At 43.6% G+C, this 24,316-nt stretch overlaps 1 protein-coding gene across 1 annotated transcript; it reads left to right on the top strand.

Moving 5' to 3' along the window:
* Positions 1-427: 427 nt before the first annotated feature.
* wnt2bb (wingless-type MMTV integration site family, member 2Bb) lies at positions 428-22,729 on the top strand. Its single transcript, XM_056260852.1, has 5 exons — positions 428-1,255; positions 4,780-5,000; positions 15,389-15,666; positions 17,828-18,092; positions 21,549-22,729. The coding sequence occupies exons 1-5, from the start codon at positions 897-899 to the stop codon at positions 21,776-21,778; spliced, it is 1,353 nt and encodes a 450-aa protein (XP_056116827.1). The 5' UTR covers positions 428-896; the 3' UTR covers positions 21,779-22,729.
* Positions 22,730-24,316: the final 1,587 nt, after the last annotated feature.

Raw genomic sequence — 24,316 nt, 5'->3', positions numbered from 1 at the left:
CAATTGTTCCAGTCATTGAACATTGATTGATGAATATTTGTCACTATACGGCATCGCTCAAATCCAAACTGTAAAACTTTTTAACTCACTAAAATAGACAAATTAAGTTTATGGCAAACGTCTTAATATTCTGTAGCCTATATTATTTGGAACAATTTATTATTATTATTATTATTGCTGTTGGGGCATTTAATTGGAAAGTCGAGTTAAGTGAACGGATGTTGTAACACAGTCGGACATGTTGTTACTTGTTAAATGGATGTAAGCAAATATAGGCGTGACAACGATAAAAATTAAAGTGTGTAGCCTAGTCTCATTTTCCCCTAATTCTCGTGTGTTTGTGAGGTTGCACTCCAGCGGAGTGTGTAAATAAGGATGCTGCGTGTTGTTCAGCAGGTGATAGGAGCGTGGCGCGTGTCTCCACTGACCAGGGAACGGCGCGTATCCCAAGCGAGCTCAAGCTTCCCCGGGGCTCCGGTCTCTGTGAGCTTTACCCAATAAGAGCGGAGAGACGGCGGGCTGTCAACATTCCTATCGCCCCTCTCTCTCTCTCCCCCCGTCGCCCACCCCTTCGGTCTGCAGTTCGCACAGTTCATCGCCCCGGTTTATCTCGCGCAGTCTGCTATCAGCGCTCGCAGACTCCAATGGAAAAACGGAGAGGCGCGTGTTTCACAGCCCTGCCTGAACGCAAAACGTGGGGAGAAAAAGTGGAAAAGTTGGCACTCTTGCTGATCAAATTGCACCTCACCGAGACTTCATCTGTTCTCAAGAGGAGGTGAAAAAAAAGAAAAGAAAGCGCTCTCTGAACCTGCCGTCTGGCTTGGATTATTTCTGCTGCGGTTGCCAGATCTCGGGGAATACTTTTATATGGCACACGCTAATATCCGGGCAGATACATGATATCCGTCCGTGCATCGTCCGCACGGAACTCCGTACATCTGTCCAGCTATCAGAAATCCAAACTTCAGCAGGTCCTCGCAGATCTAAACGTTCTTTACACCCGTTTCCTACAGTACAGAATCGTGTTTTCTTATCACCGCTGGAGGACACGCTCAACTATGTTTGGCTGCGGTAAAGTTCTTGGGTCGCCCCGGATTCTCAACAGATCTACCGCTGCTCCCGGGGGCTCGGGATTAAGACACATAATCAGAAACAGCGCAGGCTCATCCTACGGTCCCCGTGCGTCCTCGAGGTTGTGCTGCGCGTTCCTGTTACTCCTGCTCATCCTCACGCCGCGCGTGGACTCGTCCTGGTGGTGAGTAGAGTCCAGCATCCCCGCGCGCCGCCGCTGGCGCACACTCGCGCGCAGAAACCGAGCGTTTTTTTTCTGCTCCCGGTGATCGAGCTGCTATCATTTTGGGAGACTGGACATTTGCAAATGTCTGTTATTTGGATATATAATAGCTAGTGTTTTATTTAGTGACAGTTTTGAATAACAATGGTGTAGGTGTGCAATAGTCTGTTTTTACATTAGGATAATGAAAAACAGAGTTTTAAACCTTCGGGCAATGTTTTTAATTATATGCGTTTTAATGGTAATTTAAAGTATAGGGCTGGCTTGGTTCAGAGTGTTTGACTTAAAGCAATTTCTGTCGTTAGTGTTTAGGGCGAAATATGGTGAGGTTCGTCTCGCGCAGCTGAATTGCTTGGCAGCCCTAGTTTGCCAACAATCTTAAATAGGCCTATGCATCATATCCAATGTAAACATAATGAAGTGATAAACAAAGACAGTACGGAAATTTAGTAGCTACGGATCCTGACGGAAAGTGCTCGCGCAGCTGTTGCTATGGTTATCTTCTCAGGCGAACGCGACTTCTGTTCGCGAGCGTCTCTTTAGGGCGGTCTGACTCTGAATAACTTGTAGTCTAACTTTTGTGGTTTCTAAAACACCGTTTTTGTTTGACAACGCTGCTGAAATATGAATAAAGTTATACTTATCTTCGAAAGGATACATACTTTTGAGACCCCCGACCTTTTGTTTTTATTTTCTTTGGGGAGGTTTAAGCTTTAATTATGGGGTTCAGACCCCCCAAACTCCCCATAATTCGCACCCTGTTGTTGGACAGAGGTCTGGACTCGGAAGATGGCAGTCAACTCGAGTAGCTACTAAAATTAACACACACGTTGGTGCAGGAACGCAGCTCCACCGCCCTCTCCACCAAGATATTGGCATTTAAAATGCAATTATTCTAGAAACACACAAATCGTGCATTTCGCCTCCTCAAAATATAATTTTAAATGCTCATGAGGGATGGGGGTTTCCCCAGAGCTTGTGCTTATAACAGGCCCTGCACATCATTATATCAGAGTTATGGGTTGGGTTTTCATGGTGTGCTTGAGGTGTGGTGCCAGCCAATAACAGAAGAATAAATTAAATAACTGCAATATGTGTCAGGCCTCCTGCTTAGATGCACACACACACAGTGCAGTGAGTCTGAGCAATCATGAAAAAAACAGCCACATGCTCACGTATGTAGTTAAGGAGTGTTTGGGTTTTATGTATACTTAGAATATATATGCATGTGGTTTCCTGACAAATGTTAATTTAATGTTTTTGCTCAATATGCCTACCAAGTATAAAACATGCTGTATTCCAGCGCTCTGCCGCTCTCTGATGAAGATCATGTTATGTTACATACTGGACCCCTAAAAATTGCGTCAGTCCTTACTAACTGCTCAGAAATCAGTTTGATTTTAAGTTTGATTTGAACGGAAACTAAGAAAGTAAAAAATAAACCCGAGGAAAGCAAGTCCTTTGCTACTATCGTTGTGTAATAAGTCAGGCTGACATTCCCAATGCAAGGCACTCACCAGAGCCAGAGAGAAGGGGATCTTTTGCTCCCTCTTTCTCTCTCTGTGATCTGCTCATCCATCACTTTAAACAGACAGAGCAGGAATCCTCTTAAGCTACTGGGCGGCATGTTAGTGTCTCATACTAGTGAACTTATTTCACAGACACACACACACACACACACACACACACACACACACACACACACACACACACACACACACACACACACACACACACACACACACACACACACACACACACACACACACACACAGATGAACCCAGACGTAAGCCTGTCCTGGACTTCCACACAGATTTTACAGTAAGATGTGTGTGTGTGTCCTTTGAAGTGAACTTCATCTTTGACCTGTGAGCTTTTGTACTGGGTTAGGCATGGTCTTCCACCCTTGTCCACAAAAAGTTAATTAATTACTTAAATCATTACTTTTAAATCATATACATTTGCAGATTGGCTATCTATCTATCTATCTATCTATCTATCTATCTATCTATCTATCTATCTATCTATCTATCTATCTATCTATCTATCTATCTATCTATCTATCTATCTATCTATCTATCTATCTATCTATCTATCTATCTGTTTATCTATCTGTTTATCTATCTGTCTAACTGTCTGTCTGTAGTTCTATTGTTTTATCTACCGTCTATCTGTAAGGCATTTAACCTTCAAACTTAAGCTTTTAAAATGTGTTTTGATAAACTGCTTTTAGTTAGAAATGACAGTTATATGAATTTCTTTAAATTCTCAACTCATTTCTGAACGGCACACAAGCTAGTTTTTTAATCATCCAACCATATTGCAATTGGCATAAAGAATGTGATTAGACCAGAAAAAGACAAAGATGGGGAGATGCAGAGAGATGGAGAGAGGGGAAAGGACAGGGAGGAGAGGAGTTTTTACCACTATTTGGGTAATAGAAGCAAACAATTACTAGTTGTACATTCTTTACCCAGTCAAGCCTAACTACACACACACAGACACGCAGTGTAAATGAGAGCAGATTTTACTGTGTTTTTACAGCATGTGGTTGTGGTAGTGGTCCTGTGGATAATTAATAACCACCAATGTGTGAGACCAGCCTGGTGTGTGTGGGTGAGCGTTTCAAAACTCAAAGTATCGAACGCAAAGCGCAGGGTCCGATAAAGCCCTATAATCACAGTCAAATGAGGCATCGGAGTGGGAGGAACACAGTCATTATAAAAAGGTTGATCAACATTCACAAATATTTTTCAAAAAAACAGTTAAAAAACTTCATTTTCTCATAAGAAATGCAGAATAAAATATTTTTGGCAGATTATAATATTTAGAACTAAATCCTCCTTTAGTCTGACATGACCGAGTGTGTGTTAGTGTGAAGGCTTGATGTGAGATACGGTTTGGGTGAGAAAGAGTGGGATTTTATCCCAGTTTCTGTTGGCGTTAGACAAACAGTTTATCGAACAGTGATGGATTGAAAAAATCAGAACAGGAGTGAAAACTATACAGAGATTAAAAGAGAGACAGAATGCATCATAATTCATTAAATCTCCTTCTGTTCTGATTACCTGAGTAGAATCAAGTATGACATCACAGCAAATGATAATTGGAGCTAAAACATAATACTTCATATAAAAGAGCAATAGTCTAAAAAAATAAAGATTAACTCAGAATACAGGTTATCATTGAGGCTCAAAAATGTATCCCAAATTGGTTGATGTTGAACTTATTATGCATGTGCCTTGGCATAAATCATAAATAATGGCTGGTTTGTAAATGTCTGTTTATGACACATGCCAGTTTGCCAAACTTCCCTCTGAAATTCTACTAATGAGTGGTAAGATTCTGGGAATGATCATTCTCTTTGGCATCAGGCAATGCATAATCACTGAATGTTTACTGATTCAGCACTGATTCAGCACAAAAACTGTGACTGATTGGTTCAGTAATTCAGGTTTTAAACCTCTGTGTGTGTATATTTCAGGTATATTGGAGCCCTTGGTGCACGTGTGATCTGTGACAATATTCCCGGGCTGGTGAATAAACAGAGACAGTTGTGTCAGAAGTATCCAGACATCATGCAGTCGATCGGTGGCGGGGCTAAAGAGTGGATTCGAGAGTGCCAGCATCAATTCCGCCATCACCGCTGGAACTGCAGCGCTCTGGACAGAGACCATACTGTTTTTGGAAGAGTCATACAGCGCAGTGAGTACTAGAAATGTGTCTGTGCGTTTTGGAGACAGAAGGAGTCAAGGTTATTATTATCGCTGATGAAGAAATAAAAATGCTAAATCTTAAATGCAGAGAATGACTGAAGTTATAATGTTAAATGTAGCAGCAATGTCTAGTTTATAAGTAATATGTATTACTGCATGTGAGAAATACAATGCATAACATTTGAATTTTAACGGTGAATTTTACATTTGAATTTGAATGAAAAAAAAAATAGTTTTTAGCCATTATTCATTATTATATTAATTCTAGGTTACACTTTATTTCGATAGTCCACTTTAGATGAATTAGTAGAATAAGTTGTAGTAGAATAACTTATAGTAGAATAAGTTGACATGGACTTGCAAAGTTACTTATAGTTAGTAGAATGTCTAAAGTGGACTATTAGACATTAAACTAATAACAATAATGACAATACTATAATATTATAGCAGTCAATGCAAGTAAATTTGATCATTATTATTGTTAGTTTTTCTTTTTTTATGGAAACTATCAAAACTATATTAACTCTAGTGTCAGTGATCTCACAATCCTGAGGGGCTGGATTACACAATGCAAGAAGACCTTACATCCATTACCACCTGCTGGGAAACAGATATAAGGGGCTTTCGCACCGGGTACTTATAGCAAATCAATTATAGGAACTAGCGAGAACTAAAAGTTACCCTAGGGCCATTTTTCTGGTTGCATTCGCACCGCCAATAGGAACTCTGAACCCTGTAAGCTGACAGACAGCGACTTCATCTAAGCGCGGCATCCAACAACATAAAGAACTCCACCACATAAAGGTTAAGAAGTGCCTGGACTTTGGCATCAGTCCATCTATCGCTGTTTTCCATGTTTGTGGAGTTAGTTCGTAGAGTTAATATACGTAAACTGTGTGTTAATCAGTGTGCAGTTACGTCACTGGTAGTTCCTATTGTGCTGGGTTACACTTGTCTACACTGGATGCGACCGTTGACGCGTCTCATCGCGCAGCACCGCAACAGCTAGTAGCTGTCTACACTGGACACGATAAAGCGACCGTTGCAAATCCATTTGTCCTTCCTATGAAAAGTCCTTGGAGTACGTCATAAATGGGTCTATTGTCTTTTTTGTTAGAACCTACTTTGAAGCAGGAGTTAATTTAGTCCCCTCCCCAAAAGGTGTTCCTATAACTAAAATCATACCCAGTTCCTGCGGTGCGAACACGCCAAAAAGTGGGTACTTCCGGCAATAGTTATTGGAACGTGAGTACCAGTGCAAAAGCCCCTACAAACTGATTCTCAAACTTTCTCTCTCTTTAAATATCTCTCTGTGCATCTCATATGGTAAATACCTAGATCAGCATTCTGCACTGTCACCACATAAATCAGTATGGATCAGAATAGGATAATGACATTTTAAAGCTTTTTTTGGGTTAAAAATTATCCAAAATACATATTGGAGAAAATACATAACCAGTCAGTGTTCAAAACTATCTGCTTCCCTTAGCTCGATTCAAATCGGTAAGCTTGTAATAATGTTTTTAATTTCAGTGGTACTGGTGGATTTCCGCGGGAGATTCGAGCATGTCTTTGTGTCATTACGTCACATCTGTACACATAAAGAAGGAGTCTCGGCTAGTAGGCTATATTGCGTGTGAGGATGCTGGAGGTAGAGATTTACAGCCTTTTCTCACAGCACTTGATATAATTAAACTTATCAATTTGATGGCGGATCCAGAAAGGTTCAAACGACAATCACCAGTGACAACTGGAGACTCACCCGTTGTAAAATGCAAAAGACTTCGTTCGGACTTACAGAAAAAAAGAGACTGCAACCGGACCCATGCGAAAACAAGGATAAATCGGAAGGACATTACATGTAGTCACGCAATGCTTGCTTACGTTGTTAACATTAACAATTTGAGAACAAAGTATAATTTGCACGGTTTTGCGTGATATGATAACTTATAAGCGATTTTTAGATTTAATCAGCGCGATTTACTGCATTGTCAGAACCAGAACAAAAGTGGATGTTTCTTACTTGTTCAGATGACATTTTCCGGTGAAAATTATTATGTTGGTCATACTTCCAAAAAGAATAATCTGTGATTCTGAATGCCAGTATCCACACAGGCGCGGTGACTGACAGCTGCACACTCTCCTCAAACATTGTGTTCATCCGCGCTGTTGAGGGTGTTGAAGTACAACTCACGTAAAGTTGATAATTCCGCGAATGACTGCAATTGCAGATTTTGTACAGAGATGGCGACAAAGAGGAAAAACGCCGGACTGCAGCTTTAAACAGTTATTCTCTTGGACATGTCCATCACTGTTTATCACTGAGGGATATTAATGAAACGACTCGGATCTCACAAGAAAATCCAGCCACATTCACACAAATCCCAGGCCAGGTGTGATAAACAGACATAACCCCACAGGATCACTTATTTCAGTCTGAACCTGAAGTTTACTCAAGAAATCTGCACTGTAAATGTGCTTTCTGTTTGGCTTTCATACAGCGTTCCAAAGATCCCTGTGTGAAAATATCACCCCTCCAGCATTCTCTATGCCTCTTTACCACATAAACAGGCATAGTGGATGTAAATGTTTGGAGAGATGATTCTGGCAGCCGGACAGACTCTCGCAGCACTGCGTGTATTCAGTTTATGAAATGGAATTAGAATTGAAGCGGTTGCCAAGAGAGGATTCTCCTATAAACGGCAACTGTACTATTAAAAAAATATATTTTTCTTTAGAGACTATCTTGCTGTATGAATGATGGAGCGATTCAAACATAGATATCCTCCAGATGTCATTGCAATACATGAGCACAGATCATTGAAACACATTTTAGCCGCAACAGGAAACTGAAAACGACTGCAGTGCAGCGTGAGAAGGACAACTTTACGTGGAGATCTGGGCAGGGGGTCCTACAATAAAAGACTCCATTAAAACACAATTTAAGTTCTGCGGAAGTTATTCATATTCACTAGCATATAAATAACTTCAAGGTATTTAAATGCTACTCCACATTTAGCAGATTTAAGCATTTACATTTTTTGTAAAATCTGTGAAGCTTTTGGTTTAAAAAATCTAACTTAAATCTATTGATATGTCCTCCAATGTGGCCCAATTATTATTAATACTATACTATTATTAAATTAATGTGATAACAGGAACATCTTACCTTTCACAAACACTTTCTTAGAGTTTCTACAAGAAATGTCCATTCAAAAGTTTGGCGTCAGTAAGATTTTTGTCTGTTTTTGAAAGAAATCTCTTATGCCTATCAGGGCTGCGTTTATTTAATGAAAAACTGAAATATTGTGCTGGGAAATATTGTGAAATATTATTGCGATTTAATATAACTGTTTTCTATTGTAATATATATAAAAATGTAATTTATGAGATTTTTCTGCAGCCATTAACCCAACTGTTGAAAACGTCTCGGTTACTGATGTAACCCTCGTTCCCCGAAGGAGGGAACGGGAGACGTGACGTCGACGTGACGGCGTTAGGGGATTACTTCAGGGAGCCCTATCAACTTCGAGTATCTAAAGAACAAGCCAGTGAACGTTGGCGTGCGTGATCGCGTCACGCACCCCACCCCGCAGCGCGGGTATAAAACAGGAAGCGGGCGCGCGCACACACTGTTTTTCGCTGAGGAGCCGAGATAGTGACGGCCGTACAGCGATGGTCAGCAACTGTGGCGGCGGGACGTCACGTCTCCCGTTCCCTCCTTCGGGGAACGAGGGTTACATCAGTAACCGAGACGTTCCCCTTCAGTCGCTCACGTTCGACGTGACGTCGTTAGGGGGATCACATGGAAAACGCCATCGGTTGCTGCCACATCCAGCGCCCTACGCAAGACTCTCAGACCCCCAACTGCTGGGGCGGAAGACCTGCGTAGAGGGAGTTCAACTGCTGTTCCATATACCCATACAGTGAACTCTTGGATAACACTGGGAAGCGTGCCTTTCCAGGGGAGAGGGACGCTGCAGAGCCACATCCTGTCTGAAGGGAGGTACCATGTGGAGAATACACATATGGACTGGCCGGTTGGGGCAGTACAACATATGGAATGTCACTGGGGTGGCTCCAGCCTAAGAAGGGGGAGGCTACACCAGACAGTGATGGCAGAGCGAGCTCTGCCAAGGGAAAGACACGGGCTCATCGCAGGGAGCTGGTCGTGGAAGAATACTCATATGGGATCGCCGCAGGGATCACACATATGGAACCCAGCCTAGCACAAGTTACACGAGCATACTAGCACTAGGCCTGGCGTCGGACGCTCCGCAATGTCCGACTGCCGAAGGGGTGTGGAGGAACTCACAGGGTTCGCCTGGGTGGGGAACTCGAATGGAGCAAAAAAGCGCACGTATCCGCTCCGTGGAGGGGAGTGGCGCAGCAAGCCGACACTAGAGCGAGAACTTCGGTGTTACCGGCTGGTTGAAGCGAGCACACAGGAAGAAACCGGCTCAACACGTAGGCTATAAAACCTAGCGAACGTGTTAGGTGTCGCCCAGCCCGCAGCTCTACAGATATCTGTCAGCGAGGCGCCGTGTGCCAGCGCCCAAGAAGAAGCGACACTCCTAGTGGAGTGGGCTCTCAACCCGGGCGGGCAAGGCACGCCTTGGGCTTTGTAAGCCAAGGCAATGGCATCCACTATCCAGTGGGCCATCCTCTGCTTGGAGACAGCATTTCCCTTCTGCTGGCCTCCGTAACAGACGAAGAGCTGATCTGAGGTCCTGAGGCTTTGCGTTCTGTCCACGTACAGGCGCAGAGCGCGGACGGGACAGAGAAAAGCTAGGGCTGGGTCTGCCTCCTCCGAAGGCAGCACTTGCAGGTTCACCACCTGGTCCCGGAAGGGAGTGGTAGGAACCTTGGGCACGTATCCGAGCCGGGGTCTCAGGATCACGTGAGAGTTATCTGGGCCGAATTCCAGGCACGATTCGTCGACCGAAAATGCATGCAGGTCCCCTACCCTCTTGATAGAGGCCAATGCAACCAGGAGAACTGTCTTACAGGACAAGATTTTTAACTCAGCTGATTGCAGAGGCTCAAAGGGTGGTCTCTGAAGTGCCAAAAGAGGGTCCCAAAAAATCCCAAGAGGGTATAGAGAGTGGGCGAGGAGGATTCAGTCTCCACGCTCCCCTCAGGAACCTGACGATCAGCTCGTGCTTCCCCAAAGACTTACCATCAACAGCGTCGTGATGTGCGGCAATAGCAGCAACATACACTTTAAGGGTGGAGGGAGACAGCCTTCGCTCCAACCCATCTTGCAGGAAGGAAAGCACGGCTCTGTTCGAGCAAGATCGGGGGTTCTCCTCGTGAGAAGAACACCAATCAACGAATAGGTTCCACTTCAATGCATAGAGGTGCCTCGTAGAGGGGGCTCTAGCGGAAGTGATGGTGTCAACTACCGCTGGGGGTAGGTCACCTAGAACCTCCGCGTCCTGTCCAGGGACCAGACATGGAGCTTCCAGAGGTCTGGATGCGGGTGCCACAGGGTGCCCCGTCTCTGAGAGAGCAGGTCCTCTCTCAGATGGGTGGGCCAGGGAGGGGCTGTCGCGAGGAGCACTAGTTCCGGGAACCAGGTCCGGTTGGGCCAATACGGCGCAACTAACAAGACCTGCTCCTCGTCCTCCCTGACTTTGCACAAGGTCTGTGCCAGAAGGCTCACTGGGGGAAACGCATATTTGCGAAGACCCCGGGGCCAGCTGTGTGCCAGAGCATCCGTGCCGAGGGTCCCCTCGGTCAGGGAATAGAACAACTGGGAGTGAGACGTGTCCGGGGCGGCGAACAGATCTATCTGTGCGGTCCCGAAGCACCTGAAAATCAGCTGGACCACCTGGGGATGGAGTTGCCATTCTCCCGGTAGCACCTGCTGCCGTGAGAGCTCGTCGGCTGCACGGTTGAGCAGGCCCGGAATGTAAACGGCACGAAGCGACCTCAGATGCTTCTGACTCCAAAGGAGGAGATGGCGGGCGAGTTGTGACATGCGGCGGGAGCGTAGACCACCCTGGCGGTTGATGTACGCAACGGTCGCAGTGTTGTCCGTACGGACCAGTACATGCTTGCCTTGTAGCGACGTTTTGAAGCGGCCCAACGCAAGATGTACTGCTAACAACTCGAGGCAGTTGATGTGCCAATGCAGTTGAGGCCCTGTCCACTGACCTGAAGCTGCATGCCCGTTGTGCGTGGCCCCCCAGCCAGTGATAGAGGCATCCGTGGAGACCACAGAGTGCCTGGACACTTGTTCTAGGGGAACACCTGCCCGCAGGAACGAAGGGTCCGACCACAAGCTGAGAGTTTGGCAACAGTGCGGGGTCACTGGAACCCGGCATGAGCCGCTCTGCCACGCCCATCTCGGGACTCGATCGTGGAGCCAGTGTTGGAGCGGTCTCATATGCAGCAATCCGAGCGGCGTAACCGCGGCTGCAGATGCCATATGCCCCGGGAGCCTCTGAAATAGTTTCAGTGGTGCCGCTGTTCTGCGTCTGAGCGTACTCACGCAGTTCAACACTGACTGGACGCGGGCCTCGGTGAGACGCGCTGTCATGTTGATCGAGTCCAACTCCATACCGCGAAAAGAGATCATCTGCCCGGGGGTGAGTTTGCTCTTCTCCCAGTTGACCCGAAGCCCTAGGTGGCTGAGGTGACTGAGCACCAAATCCCTGTGTTCGCACAACTGCTCTCTCGACAGGGCGATAATAAGCCAGTCGTCGAGATAGTTGAGAATGCGAACACCACGCTCGCACATGGGAGCAATGGCCGCCTCCGCGACTTTCGTGAAGATACTCGGCGACAGGGCCAGCCCGAAGGGTAAGACTTTGTACTGATATGCCCGTCCCTCGAACGCAAAGCGAAGAAACGGTCTGTGTCGAGGGAGAATCGAGACATGAAAGTACGCGTCCTTCAGGTCGATCGCTGCAAACCAATCTTGGGGACGGATGCATTTAAAAATGCGTTTCTGCGTAAGCATCTTGAACGGTAGCCTGTGAAGGGACCGATTCAGGACGCGCAGGTCCAAGATTGGCCGTAACCCACCTCCTTTCTTGGGTACAATGAAGTACGGGCTGTAGAAGCCGGTCTTCATATCGGCTGGAGGGACTGGCTCGATTGCGTCCTTCGCCAGTAGGACTGCAATCTCCGCCCTGAGAACAGGGGCACTGTCCGCCAGAACACGGGTGAACAGGATGCCCCTGAAAACAGGGGGGCGCCGGGCGAACTGAATCGCATAACCGAGTCTGATGGTACGGATGAGCCAGTGGGACGGGCTGGGAAGCGTCAACCAAGCTCCCAGAGACCGAGCAAGCGGGATCAACGGCACCACAGACGTACCCGGAGTGGGGCAGCGTGGCGGAATGCAGGGACCTGACTCAGGCGGCATAGCGGCCCGAAGTGGGGTCTGAACGTGTGGTGCAAAACGTACCTGCTTCCGTCGGAGGGCAGAGTGAGTGTGCGGAGGCGATACTGCGTCCAGGACACAGCCACTGCTGCCCGCTGGCGATGAAAGAGCGGTTCGGGAGTGACAAGGCATGGCGTCGTCGACTGCCAAGCGCGCCCTCTTGGGGCCCAGAGGTTTCAGAAATTGACCCGTGGGTCAGTGGCGGAACAAAAAGAAAAGGAAACAAAGGATTCTCCGCCCGGCCCTCCACCGGGGGAAGGAGTGTCACGTTCGCCATCTCCTGAAGAGCAACTTGATCCACCTCTGGGCCGCCCGTCTCAGGGTCGTTTGCACCGACGCTTGCCTCCTGGATTAGCAGCGGCCTGGACGGGCGGGGTCGGCTTCCTGCGGCTTGCTCCACGCTGAGGCCTGGATGGTGGCTGCTGCTGGGGCTTAGCGGGAGCGGAGGACGCTGTAGGAGGCCGACCTCGGCGACGAGTAGACGGAGGGGCTGCGGCCAGCGGACGGGTGGGAGCAGCAGCGGTCCGCCGGGGCAGGATGTGTCGAATGGCCTCCGTCTGCTTCTGTGCGGCCGAGAACTGTTGGGCAAAGCTCTCGACCGCGTCGCCGAACAACCCAACCTGGGAGAGAGGGGCATCCAGGAACCGATATTTATCGGTGTCCCTCATGTCCGCCAGGTTGAGCCAAAGGTGGCGCTCCTGGACCACCAAGGTGGACATCGCCTGACCGACTGAAAGTGCGGTTTCCTTCGTTGCCCGGAGGGCGAGGTCAGTTGCCACACGGAGCTCCCGGAGGAGCTCTGGGTCAGAACCACCCTTGTTCATGTCCATGAGCGCCTGGGCCTGGTGGACCTGCAAGAGCGCCATGGCATGGAGGGCGGAAGCAGCCTGTCCACAGGCCTTGTAAGCCCTCGCCGTTAGACCGGACGAGAACTTACAGGCCTTGGACGGGAGGCGAGGATTACCCCGCCAGGAGGACGCCGGACACAACTGCATCGCGACAGCCCGCTCCACTGGGGGGATCTCCACATACCCCTTAGCTGCCCCGCCATCGAGGGTGGCGAGGGGAGAGGAGCCACTAGAACGGCTTCGGGCACTATACGGTGACTTCCACGTCCTAGAAAGCTCCTCATGCACCTCCGGAAAGAAAGGCGCACTGAGAACCAGCACGGCCCGCCCCGAGAAACCAATCGTCCAACCGAGAAGGTTCGGGACGTGGTGGAGGATTCCACGCAAGCCCGACCTTCTCGGCGGCCCGGGAAAGCATAGCCGCCCATTCTGGATCAGGCTCGGACAACGCTACACACCCCGAAGGGGGCAACGCAGCCGAGTCGTCATCTCCAGAGGACCGCTCCCCCTCCGATGTTGCGATCGACATCTGATCGTCAGCTGGCGGCCCAAAAGAAAACGACTGGCCGTTGCGGAGAAGGACCGAGCCGTTCACAAAGGGGCGCCGATGGCAACAGCACATGAGAGGCGTGAGGGGCCCGCGGAGATTGCCTCGGCGGGGAAGCCCTCACGGTGATCCTCAGATCACCCTGGCCATGCGCCGAAGTAGGCCTATTCTGCGGGGCAGAATAAGCACTAGATCGGGGCATAGGCGAGGGGACTGCACCTCCCTTGAGGTAAGCGAGTCTCGATCTAAGTGCTGCGATAGTCATATTCCCGCAATGGGAACATGAACTATCCACAAAAGCTGCCTCAGTGTGTTGAATGCCCAAACACGAGATGCAGCTATTGTGGCCATCTGCTGGTGCCAGGGAACGACGGCATCCAGAAACGCACAACCGGAATGCCATCTTGAAAAAGACGCTTGTGTTGCTCTTTTAGTAAAATAAAAAAGGTTGGAAAATGCTCTCACAGTGCTGAGGCGCCCAGGGGTAGCCACTGTGTGAACACACACACACAAACAATAGTGCTGTGAAAACAGCAGTTGAGAGCTGCACTGCTCACGGCCACCGTTGATCGCGCCGTCACACCAACACTGCAGGCAGAGAGATCTCCTTTGAAGTCTTCAAAGCGCTGAATTATTTTAGACAGAAGTCTCACAGAAACTCGGCTCCGAAGTGAAAGACAGTGTGTGCGCGCGCCCGCTTCCTGTTTCATACCCGCGCTGCGGGGCGGGGGCGCGTGACGCGTTCACGCACGCCAACGTTCATTGGCTTGTTCTTTAGATACTCGAAGTTGATAGGGCTCCCTGAAGTGATCCCCTAACGTCGTCACGACGACGTCACGTCGAACGTGAGCGACTGAAGGGGAACTGTTTTTGTGGAAACCATGAAACTTTTTTCCAGGATTTTTGTATAAATAAAAAGTTCAAAAGCATTTATTTGAAATGAAATTCTTTTGTGACGTTGTAAATATCTTTACTATCAGTTTTGATCAATTTAACGCATCCTTGCTTAATAAAGTCATAAATGTCTTTACAAAACATCTTACTGACCCCAAACTTTTGAACTGTAGTGCAAATGTAACAAAAAAATATATAACATACCAAATATGTTATATATTGTAATTTTATAATTATAATGGAAAATGCATATTTATAACAACTATAATACACGTTTTAAAGAACACACTTTTGGTTTCATCGCAAAACTGGAGTCTGTCCATGATGATTTACATTTCTTACATTCAGTCAGGCTAAAGGAATCAGTGTGAGTGGCGTGAGTCCAAACATGCAGGACGCTTAGAAAAAGCAGGTTAAGGTTAGAAAATAACTGTGGCAGTTCACTATCAGACTGCTAACCTTCAAACAATTTATCCTAGCAGAGAATGGCCCACCCTGGAGGGATTAGGCCTGTACTAATATTTAAACCAAACACTCACACTGGGGCAAGTCACACCCCTAGGCAGGTCTCTGGTGGACAAATCAGAAGTGCTGTTTGGGATTATATGAGAGCGGAGGGTGTGTTTAAATGTCTTGAGTGTCTGATTAAGGACCTGAATGTGTTTGTTGTGGCTTCATGATTTTTGTTTTCACAGGCAGTCGTGAGGCGGCGTTCGTATATGCGATCTCCTCGGCGGGAGTGGTTTTCGCTATTACCCGTGCCTGCAGTCAGGGGGACCTAAAGTCGTGCAACTGTGATCCCCACAAGCGTGGCCGGGCCAGCGACGAACGAGGAGAGTTTGACTGGGGTGGCTGCAGTGATAACATCAACTATGGAATAAAGTTCGCCAAAGCCTTCGTAGATGCAAAAGAGCGAACAGTGAAAGACGCACGAGCACTCATGAACCTTCATAACAACCGCTGTGGCAGAATGGTGAGAACAGAGACTATGTGACGCATTCATGGTGATATAACTGTATGGTGGAAAAGTCGAACGAATGAAGCCAGTATTACAACCAGGGTTTGAAATTAACACTCGCCAACTCACCAAATGCGGGTGAAAATCCACTGTGGCGGGTAACGCATATCAACACACTGGCCAATTTGGCGGGTTATGATTCATAAATTATGTTCTATCACTTTGCATGGCATTACTATCAGATCCCTTTCCATAAAAAGAGGCTCAATCATTAGCAAATCAAAGTGTAAAGAGGGTCGCATCCTGAGAGAAACACTGCGCTGCGCCACGTCTTTAATTTTGCATCCGAAATCACATACTTCCCTACAATATAGTATAGAAAAACAGTATGTCACAAAAGTATGATGGATGACCTACTTCTGGTGAGATTCTGAAGTGTGTGGTGGACACTTAACTATCCCATGATGCCACAGGAGAGGATTTGTGAATGGCAGTGAAGCAATGCAAGTAACGCTGGTAGGTCACATGATAACATGGCGAACGTAGTATGTCCTAGATTACATTCATAATACACATATTCATACTATATAGAACATACTTTTTTAACGGTCGCAAAGTAATTACTAAAGTACCTTCTCAAGAGAGTATGTGATTTCGGATGCAGACATTGCTTTCTATTACCATACGCATACCGGCGGCACCACTCACCTGAGGCACGGTGCTTACTGTCTGGTGTGTTTCGCTGGAGCCCTAGAAGACAGTTGAGAGGCCACTTTTTCTAACCCGTTCTTATAAATGCTGCATGTCCAAGACTTTTGGGCAAAAAGCGCCCTATTATTGCTACGTGCAGGTAAACTCAAGGCAATTATGCGAGAAGTCGCAGAGGATTTTGTTTTTATTTCTATTTTATTTTATTTGAATGGTATCTGCAAACAGTGATTGACTGTCATAAAGCTGAAAGCAATACAATGATTCAGAATCATAATATATGTATATATATATATGAATATATACAGTATATATATATATATATTTAAAAATAAATCTAATCTGTGCCATTGATAATCTGGTTTATTTGTGCGAATTTTGTTTTGGCTAGGCGACGTTCTGAATGGCCGGTAACTTAAAGGTTCTCTAAGCGATCCTGGGTGACGTCACTTCTTGTTGACGTTCGAACTATTGTCAAACAAAACGGAGGCTAGCTAGACCCTCCCTCCTCCGCATCTCGTCTCCTCCCCCTCCCTTCCGTAACAATCATTCACATAAATTGTCGCCCTACTATTAATTTGATTGATCATTTACAATACATATTGATCGCTAGCTGCTACAAACATATGTTGTATTCACCAAAGTTAACGCTGACAGCATAGTTCTAGCTAATTATATCCTTGTGTGGGTTTGGCGAACATAAGCGTCAATTTAGAACAAAAAAAAAGAATTTAACGTTACCCACCTGTCCAGCAAAAACAGAGCAACCTGAATGTCGGACTGGAAGCCCTTCTGCCGGCGGAGTTCTCGCCATCTTTCGAATGCTTTACCGATGTAAATTCGGTACTTCGCGCGTACTTTATCCTTTTCCCTCTTCTTTGTAAGTGGATCATCGGAACGTCGTCCCTTTTGTCGTTTGTCGGCCATTATTCAAACTTCCCTCTTGATGCTTCTCTCTCCTTCACACACACCCTTCATGTGCACGCGCACTAACACCCCAGACCCACCCTCAAATACTTCTTGCCAGTGATTGGCTGGAACACTGTTTGTTATGTTTCGTGGAGCGGGTCGCCGCAGTTTGTTTTTGTTGCCGTTTGTGGAGCCTGTGGTGTCTACAGAGACAACTTTTTTTTTACAGTGTGTTCAAGGGACAGGCAGCTAGCGGATGAGGAGATGTTTGCTGTATGTGACAAAAACTGTTTTGGCCTAAAAAACACGTGACATCGCTTAGAGCACCTTTAACAATTTAGTTGCCAAATTGGCTGGTGAGTGAAAAAGTTAATTTCAAACCTTGATTATAACTAAACAACTCAGAATATAAATACGGGCATAAATAACACAAAAACATTGTTCTATGATATAACGTTCCTGTGAAACTCTGTTTACATTCTGAGGCTATTCTTGGCCACATGGAATCTGTTCATATAATTACTACTAGGGATGTTTTCTCTGTTTCTCTGTTTTACAGGCTGTAAAACGGTTTATGAAGCTGGAGTGTAAATGTCATGGAGTCAGTGGGTCATGCACTCTGAGAACCTGCTGGTTGGCAATGTCAGATTTCCGTAAAACAGGAGATTACCTTCGCAAAAAATACAACGGAGCCATCGAGGTCACCATGAACCAAGATGGGACAGGATTCACAGTAGCCAATAAAGACTTCAGGAAAGCCACAAAAAATGACTTGGTGTACTTCGAAACCTCACCTGATTACTGCCTCATGGACAAAGCTGCAGGTAAGAATGAAAACGAAAACATGAAATAACTAAATATTTAATACCTGAAGGAATTATCAGTGCTTACAAGACACTAAGAGAGTGTTTAAAAAAGCTAGTGAGCTCCCTCATTGCCTATTACACAGCACAAATTAGGGGGCAATTCGTTTTACATGTTTCTGTCATTTTTAATTAAATGTATTATTTTAATTATTTACATTTAATTTATTATTAATTATTCTATTATTAGTATTTGATTAATATACACACACACACATATATATATATATATATATATATATATATATATATATATATAATGATAATTAAAAAAATTAAATTAAGTTTTTTTATTATTTCTTTCCTTCATCAATACATGCTTTCATTGGCCAGATGTTGCCTTCTTCACAAAGAATATATGCATAAAAAAAGCTTACAATAAAGTTTGACCACAAAGTTTACAATAAAAACAGAAGATACCACACTTACGACTGGGATTATTAGTTAAATTGGTTAAAGAATTTAGAACAAACCAAACCCGGATGTTTAAAGAATATCACTACAGCGATGCCTTTCAAGCTGTATAAATACTGACTCATTTAGTAATAATGCAATTAGCACTAACCTATACTGTGACTCATGCATTACTAATGTCACAAATAGTTAACTCTGACTAACTGCTGACGCACTCAGCATCTTGGTTTTTGCGTAGACTTCTCAGAATTAAGAGTTAGATTATATACCAGACGTGCAGAATGCAGGAAGTGCTTAGACTGCCTGATGAATAAAGGTAAAAAAGTGTGATAAATAAAATCCTGTTTATGAGAGACAGTAAAGTGTTTAATGAAGTCTAAGCGGGTGTTTACACAACACCATTTTCAACTAAGAACTGAAAACTTTTTATGCGTTTTGGGGGCCTGAAAACGCAAACTTTTGAAAACGGGTTTCAAATTGCAAGTTTTTGAAAACTATACCGTTATCATCTCAGTGTAAACTACAAAAATGCAAATTTGTGAAAACGGTCATGCGCATTCCGGTTAAATCTATAGCCACATAGTTTTTCTTCACAAAGTAATATCGCCAACTGCTGGCCTGGCAGCATAATGCAGCGTTTTTAGTCGTTTTCGTCAGTCCGTTTGAACGGCTATTGTTTTGACAACGTTGTCGTCTGTACACGGAAAACGCAAAGGAAAAACGTTTCTGTTTTTAGTACATGGCTGTTGTGTAAATGTACCGTAACAGGCTGGCCACTGAATCGCCTGCAGACCTCAGAGGATCCTCACTCCTGAGATCCAGTATGATGGTAGTAAGCCATGTTCATTTTTACATGACTTGATGTGTGGAGAAAGACAGGTTTCAGTAACTGAGGTAAATTGACTCTCACACCTGCCCTGCCCTGCCCTAAACCCAACCATAAACCTTAAGGGTAAAAAGGGCAATAGAGGCTTTGACAGGGTCAGAAGAGGTGGGATGGGATTTTTTTTGCTCCGTTAATCCTTGATGCTCTGACACACACTTCTGCATGTATCATCTGGACTAGCGGCACAAGTCCCATGTTCAATTGATGATGGGTCATAAATAGACTAACTTTATGACTCAATTTTTTTTTTATATATATTTGTTTAATTTGTAAAATATATGTATTTATTAATTCATTTATATATATATATTTTATCTGTAGTGTTTCACAGGGGATGAATCTAGAAATGCAACTTCTATGAAAGCATTTTAGTACGTGTTATGCTTTGCCGTGCTGCAATACATTTTTTGGGGGTGGTGTGCCACTCAACCATACATTTTGTTGTATTCTGTTCCATTTAGCTGTTTTTGAACACAAGGACACATCTTATGTGAACACCCCATGAGAAATGTAGCATATTGGACACAACTGATAAACCTAATTATCCAAGGCTTCCCTAAACCTAACTAGTCGACTAATAGTTTAGACAACATATTTCTACTGGAAACATATCACGTCACACTGTGTTACTCTGCTTTTTTGAGAATACTACTGCAGCTCATGCATCAGTGTGATGGTTTGAGTGTGTGTTTGGGTCAGACAGACAGCTCACAGCTCAGTGATTTTAGAGGGTCAATGCGCTTACCCCCGAACCACCACCAGCATCACCACCCCAGTGGAATTTGCACCCCAAGGATACAACAGGCTCATTTTTCAAATCCCATTCTTTCAAAGCTGCCAGCACAACCATCACTCTCTGGTTCTCATGGCCGCAGGGCAAGCAGATTTCCTTTTTTTTTTTTTTTAAGAAAGAGACCATCTCTGTCCACTGTGTGTTTAACCTTGCGAAACAACAACATGCAGACTCCAAAACACCAATCTGATTATTTATGGTCGGTCTTACTTTCTTTGTGACTTTGCGTTACAAGACTGTTGGGTAGGATGTTTCATAGAAGGTTTCACTGTGATACCGTTTTGGACTCCTCAAAGAACCTTTCATGAACACTACTTAAAATAACCATTTTGTCTTAGTGGTAAGACCTATTGTAATAATCCAAAGAATCTTTTGTCCACTATAAAAAAAATAAAAAAAAAACTTTAAATGGAAAGGTGGATGTTAAAGGTTCTTCATGGACTCATTGATGTCAATAAAGAACATTTATTTTTAAGAGTATTTTTCTGTATTTGTTCATAGAAATTTATTAGTTATTTTATATCATTATTATTTTGCAGATGTAATTTTGTGTGTCCAGTCAAATGGTATTTTGGCTGAATTATATGACCATTAACTCTGTAAAGCCTGAAATAGGAAATGCTAATCAGAAAAATCACTTTAAAAAAAAAAAGAATTAGACTGTCTGTTAAAACTTTAGACAAAATATGTAAAAGAAAAAAAAACGTTTACTTGTTTTTTACGTAAAACTTTTGTTTCATTTTATGCATCATATTTAGTACGTCAGGGTTTAATGGTAATTTATTGATTACAAAAATATGCATTTACAAATGTGAATCTTTTCTCTTTATTTAATTCTTTTTTGTTCATAATAGAAACTTTTAACTGTACTTTTTGGTAGTCAAAAGGAATGAAATATGGTTATAATATAATATAAATATAAATGTAGAAATATATATATATCAAATATGCATACTAAATATATTAACATAATTTATATGAATAAATAAATGATAGTGAATAATAATATAACTAAAAACATTATGGTAGCAGGAACATTGTAATAGTGAAATTTTAATAATGAAAGATCAGGGTGCATATATATATATATATATATATATATATATATATATATATATATATATATATATATATATATATATATATATATATATCATACAAATGTAATTTTCCACTAATATATTTAAATTTGTAATTAATTTGATTCTATGATTCTATAAATGATTCTAATGCATTATTACTTTTTGGGATATGTTACACCACTTGATGTCCAATGTAAAATCTTGGTCTTGAAACAAAACAATTTCCTTTTTTTGCATTCCAGGTTCATTGGGAACTGCTGGTCGGGTCTGTAACAAGACATCCCGGGGGACCGACGGCTGCGAGGTCATGTGTTGCGGACGGGGCTACGACACCACACGCGTAAAACGCATCACCAAGTGTGAGTGTAAGTTTAAGTGGTGTTGCGCCGTCGAGTGCAAAGACTGCGAGGAGGCTGTCGACATTCACACCTGCAAAGCTCCTAAACGTGCCGAATGGCTGGACCAGACCTGAGACACCCCCACTTCCTCCCGTTCCTCAGGATTTTGTCCACGGCAATCTGGGATATGAAGTCCATCCCTTGCGATTTGTACCCCTCCCCCAATCCCTCTTCTTTGTTGCATGGCTTTATTTGAACTTATTTTGTGAAAGCACTACAACTGAAATCTACATTTCTCATGAGCGCCTTGCACACTTTGCCCGATATGGCAGATGTATCTCTCTTTCTTCTTCTCTCTCTTTTTTTTGTTGTTGTTGTTGTTTTGAATTGATCGGAGGATGGTAAAGGTTTAGGATTCAAGAACAACCTGTGCTGTAACGTGTTGGTATATATATATATATATATATATATATATATATATATATATTTTGTTTCGTTTTTGACGTGAGAGTTTTGTTCTATGAGTGTTGTTTTGTGACAAAAGGTGTGCTGCTTTTAAAATAATATTTTAAACTGACTCTGAGCCCATCAGATATTATCATGGCAAATAGCTGAATATGTACATCACATGTTATTGACAACACAGCCGTGTACTTCACATACATCACGTGCCCATACTGGACTACAGTATTTTACTCTGACTATTGGTACCGAATATAACATAACGAATGAGGCTGGTCAGAGGGACTCAAGAGGACAAAATGGATGACAGCTATGTGGGCTGCTCACTCCACATGGAGCCCTAACAGAGAGTTTCTCTGGAAGCTACAGAGGCGTTTGGAAGGGTTAGATGTAATATTAATAATATAAATGAGCATGCACTAAGGACATTAGCTAACAGTTGAGCGTAAATGACATGTTATTATAAAACTCATCATTGCCTGTGTAAACAAGAAGAATGGTGTTAACAGCTGTGACTGGTAGAGGTGTAAGCTCTCATTAGCTCTCCTGTGCTGTGGTACTTGTTAACTGTGTAATTATTTTTTCAGCAAAAGTTCATATAAAGACATTAAGTAAGACATAAAGAGTCATTTTATTTTGCTTTTCTTCCCCTTAGCCGTAAACGTCATGTGAAAAATTACTCTGGAACTGCAGGATAATGATGTCAAGTTCACTCCATAAAAATCCTCTAAGAATTGAGGACTGGTAAAATATCTACTTTAATATAATATTATATATATATATATATATATATATATATATATATATATATATATATATATATATATATATATATATTTATACTACTCTTCAAATGTTTGGGGTCAATACAATTTCTATTCATCAAAGAATCCTGAAAAAAAATATTAAGCAGCACAGCTGTTTTCAACTGTGATAATAATAATAAGAAATGTTTCTTGAGCACCAAATCAGCATGTTAGAATGATTTCTGAAGGATCATGTGACACTAAAGACTGGAGTAATGATGCTGAAAATTCGGCTTTGCCATCACAGGAATAAATTATATTTTAAAATATATTAAAATAGAAAACAGTTCTTTTAAATTGGAATAATACTTCATAATAAGGATGACGGTATACAGTATATCTACCTGCAGGGGTTAATGACCCATGCTAACCAGCCAGACATTGACCCCTTGGTTTAAATCAGACTTTGCATTAGGGTATCTTAAGAGAGATCTTAGACATAAGGGCTGCTTAATAAAAGGGCCTCCCTTTCTACGAAACGTGACCAATGACCAACCTGAACTGTCCAATAATGAGCTGATTAGTTTAATGACAGGGCAGAGGCAGCTTTGAACAGGCCTCCATCACAGTGGGGCTTGTGTCTGCTTGTGATTTCAGAGCTTTTTCAGGATGGTTTGTTTTCTAATCAAAGCATGTTGTTTCCTACAATCTTCTCTCCTTTATTAGGTACAAGTCATGTTTTTAGAAGGTTTGCTTTTATTGAACTTTAAAAGTTTGATTTTAGTTGAAATTAAACAATTATTTGTCCTTTAAACCATCTTGTAAAAAAAAGTCATTCCAGGACTCTTTTTTTTACGAAGTTGCACTGACCGATAAGGCGAACGTGATTTCAACAAGTGCAACATGATCCTGGGTCAACATCTTTGTTGATCCTGGAACATTCCAATCAACCAATCAGATTTGAGGGACAGGTTTACAGTTAATGTCAAGTTTAGGCTTACAGCCAGGGTTAGGTGCTTCTACATCAGTGTTGACAGGGACATAGGATGACATCAAGCCGAGAAGACTAGTAATAATATTCACATTAATCAGATATTGGTCGCCCCTATACCCTCATATCAATATTAAATTTATTTCTAGACCACAGTTCCACTAGTGGGATTGAATGTGAGATTGAATAAGTGTACTCAATAATATCCACAATGGTTCCGGGCACCCAAATGGCTGTTCCCTCAAATAGTGCCCTATTTAAAGTCTCCAAAACAATGACAAAATTCGCATTTAGAAGACCAAACCCAACGTTGAAAATCAGGTTAATTGTCAGAATCCAACGTCAGATTGACGTCGATCTCCAACATTGGACAAACGTATTGTGTATTGTGGTTGAAAATGAAAATCGGGTTGACGTCAGAAACCAACATAAGTCGGGCTCTGACATCAACCCGAATTTCATTTCCAACCAAG

Source organism: Rhinichthys klamathensis, unplaced genomic scaffold (assembly GCF_029890125.1).
Source record: "Rhinichthys klamathensis goyatoka isolate OS25496 unplaced genomic scaffold, OSU_Roscu_1.1 h1tg000180l_1, whole genome shotgun sequence".
NCBI lineage: Eukaryota > Metazoa > Chordata > Actinopteri > Cypriniformes > Leuciscidae > Rhinichthys > Rhinichthys klamathensis.
Note: the sequence above shows the minus strand (reverse complement) of the source record. Positions and strands in the feature narration are given on the sequence as shown.

Coding starts and splice junctions, on each gene's coding strand:
- wnt2bb (XM_056260852.1), top strand. CDS start 897: ATGATATCCGTCCGTGCATCGTCCGCACGGAACTCCGTACATCTGTCC. Junction 1,256..4,779: donor CGCGTGGACTCGTCCTGGTG/GTGAGTAGAGTC, acceptor TGTATATTTCAG/GTATATTGGAGCCCTTGGTG. Junction 15,667..17,827: donor ACAACCGCTGTGGCAGAATG/GTGAGAACAGAG, acceptor TCTGTTTTACAG/GCTGTAAAACGGTTTATGAA.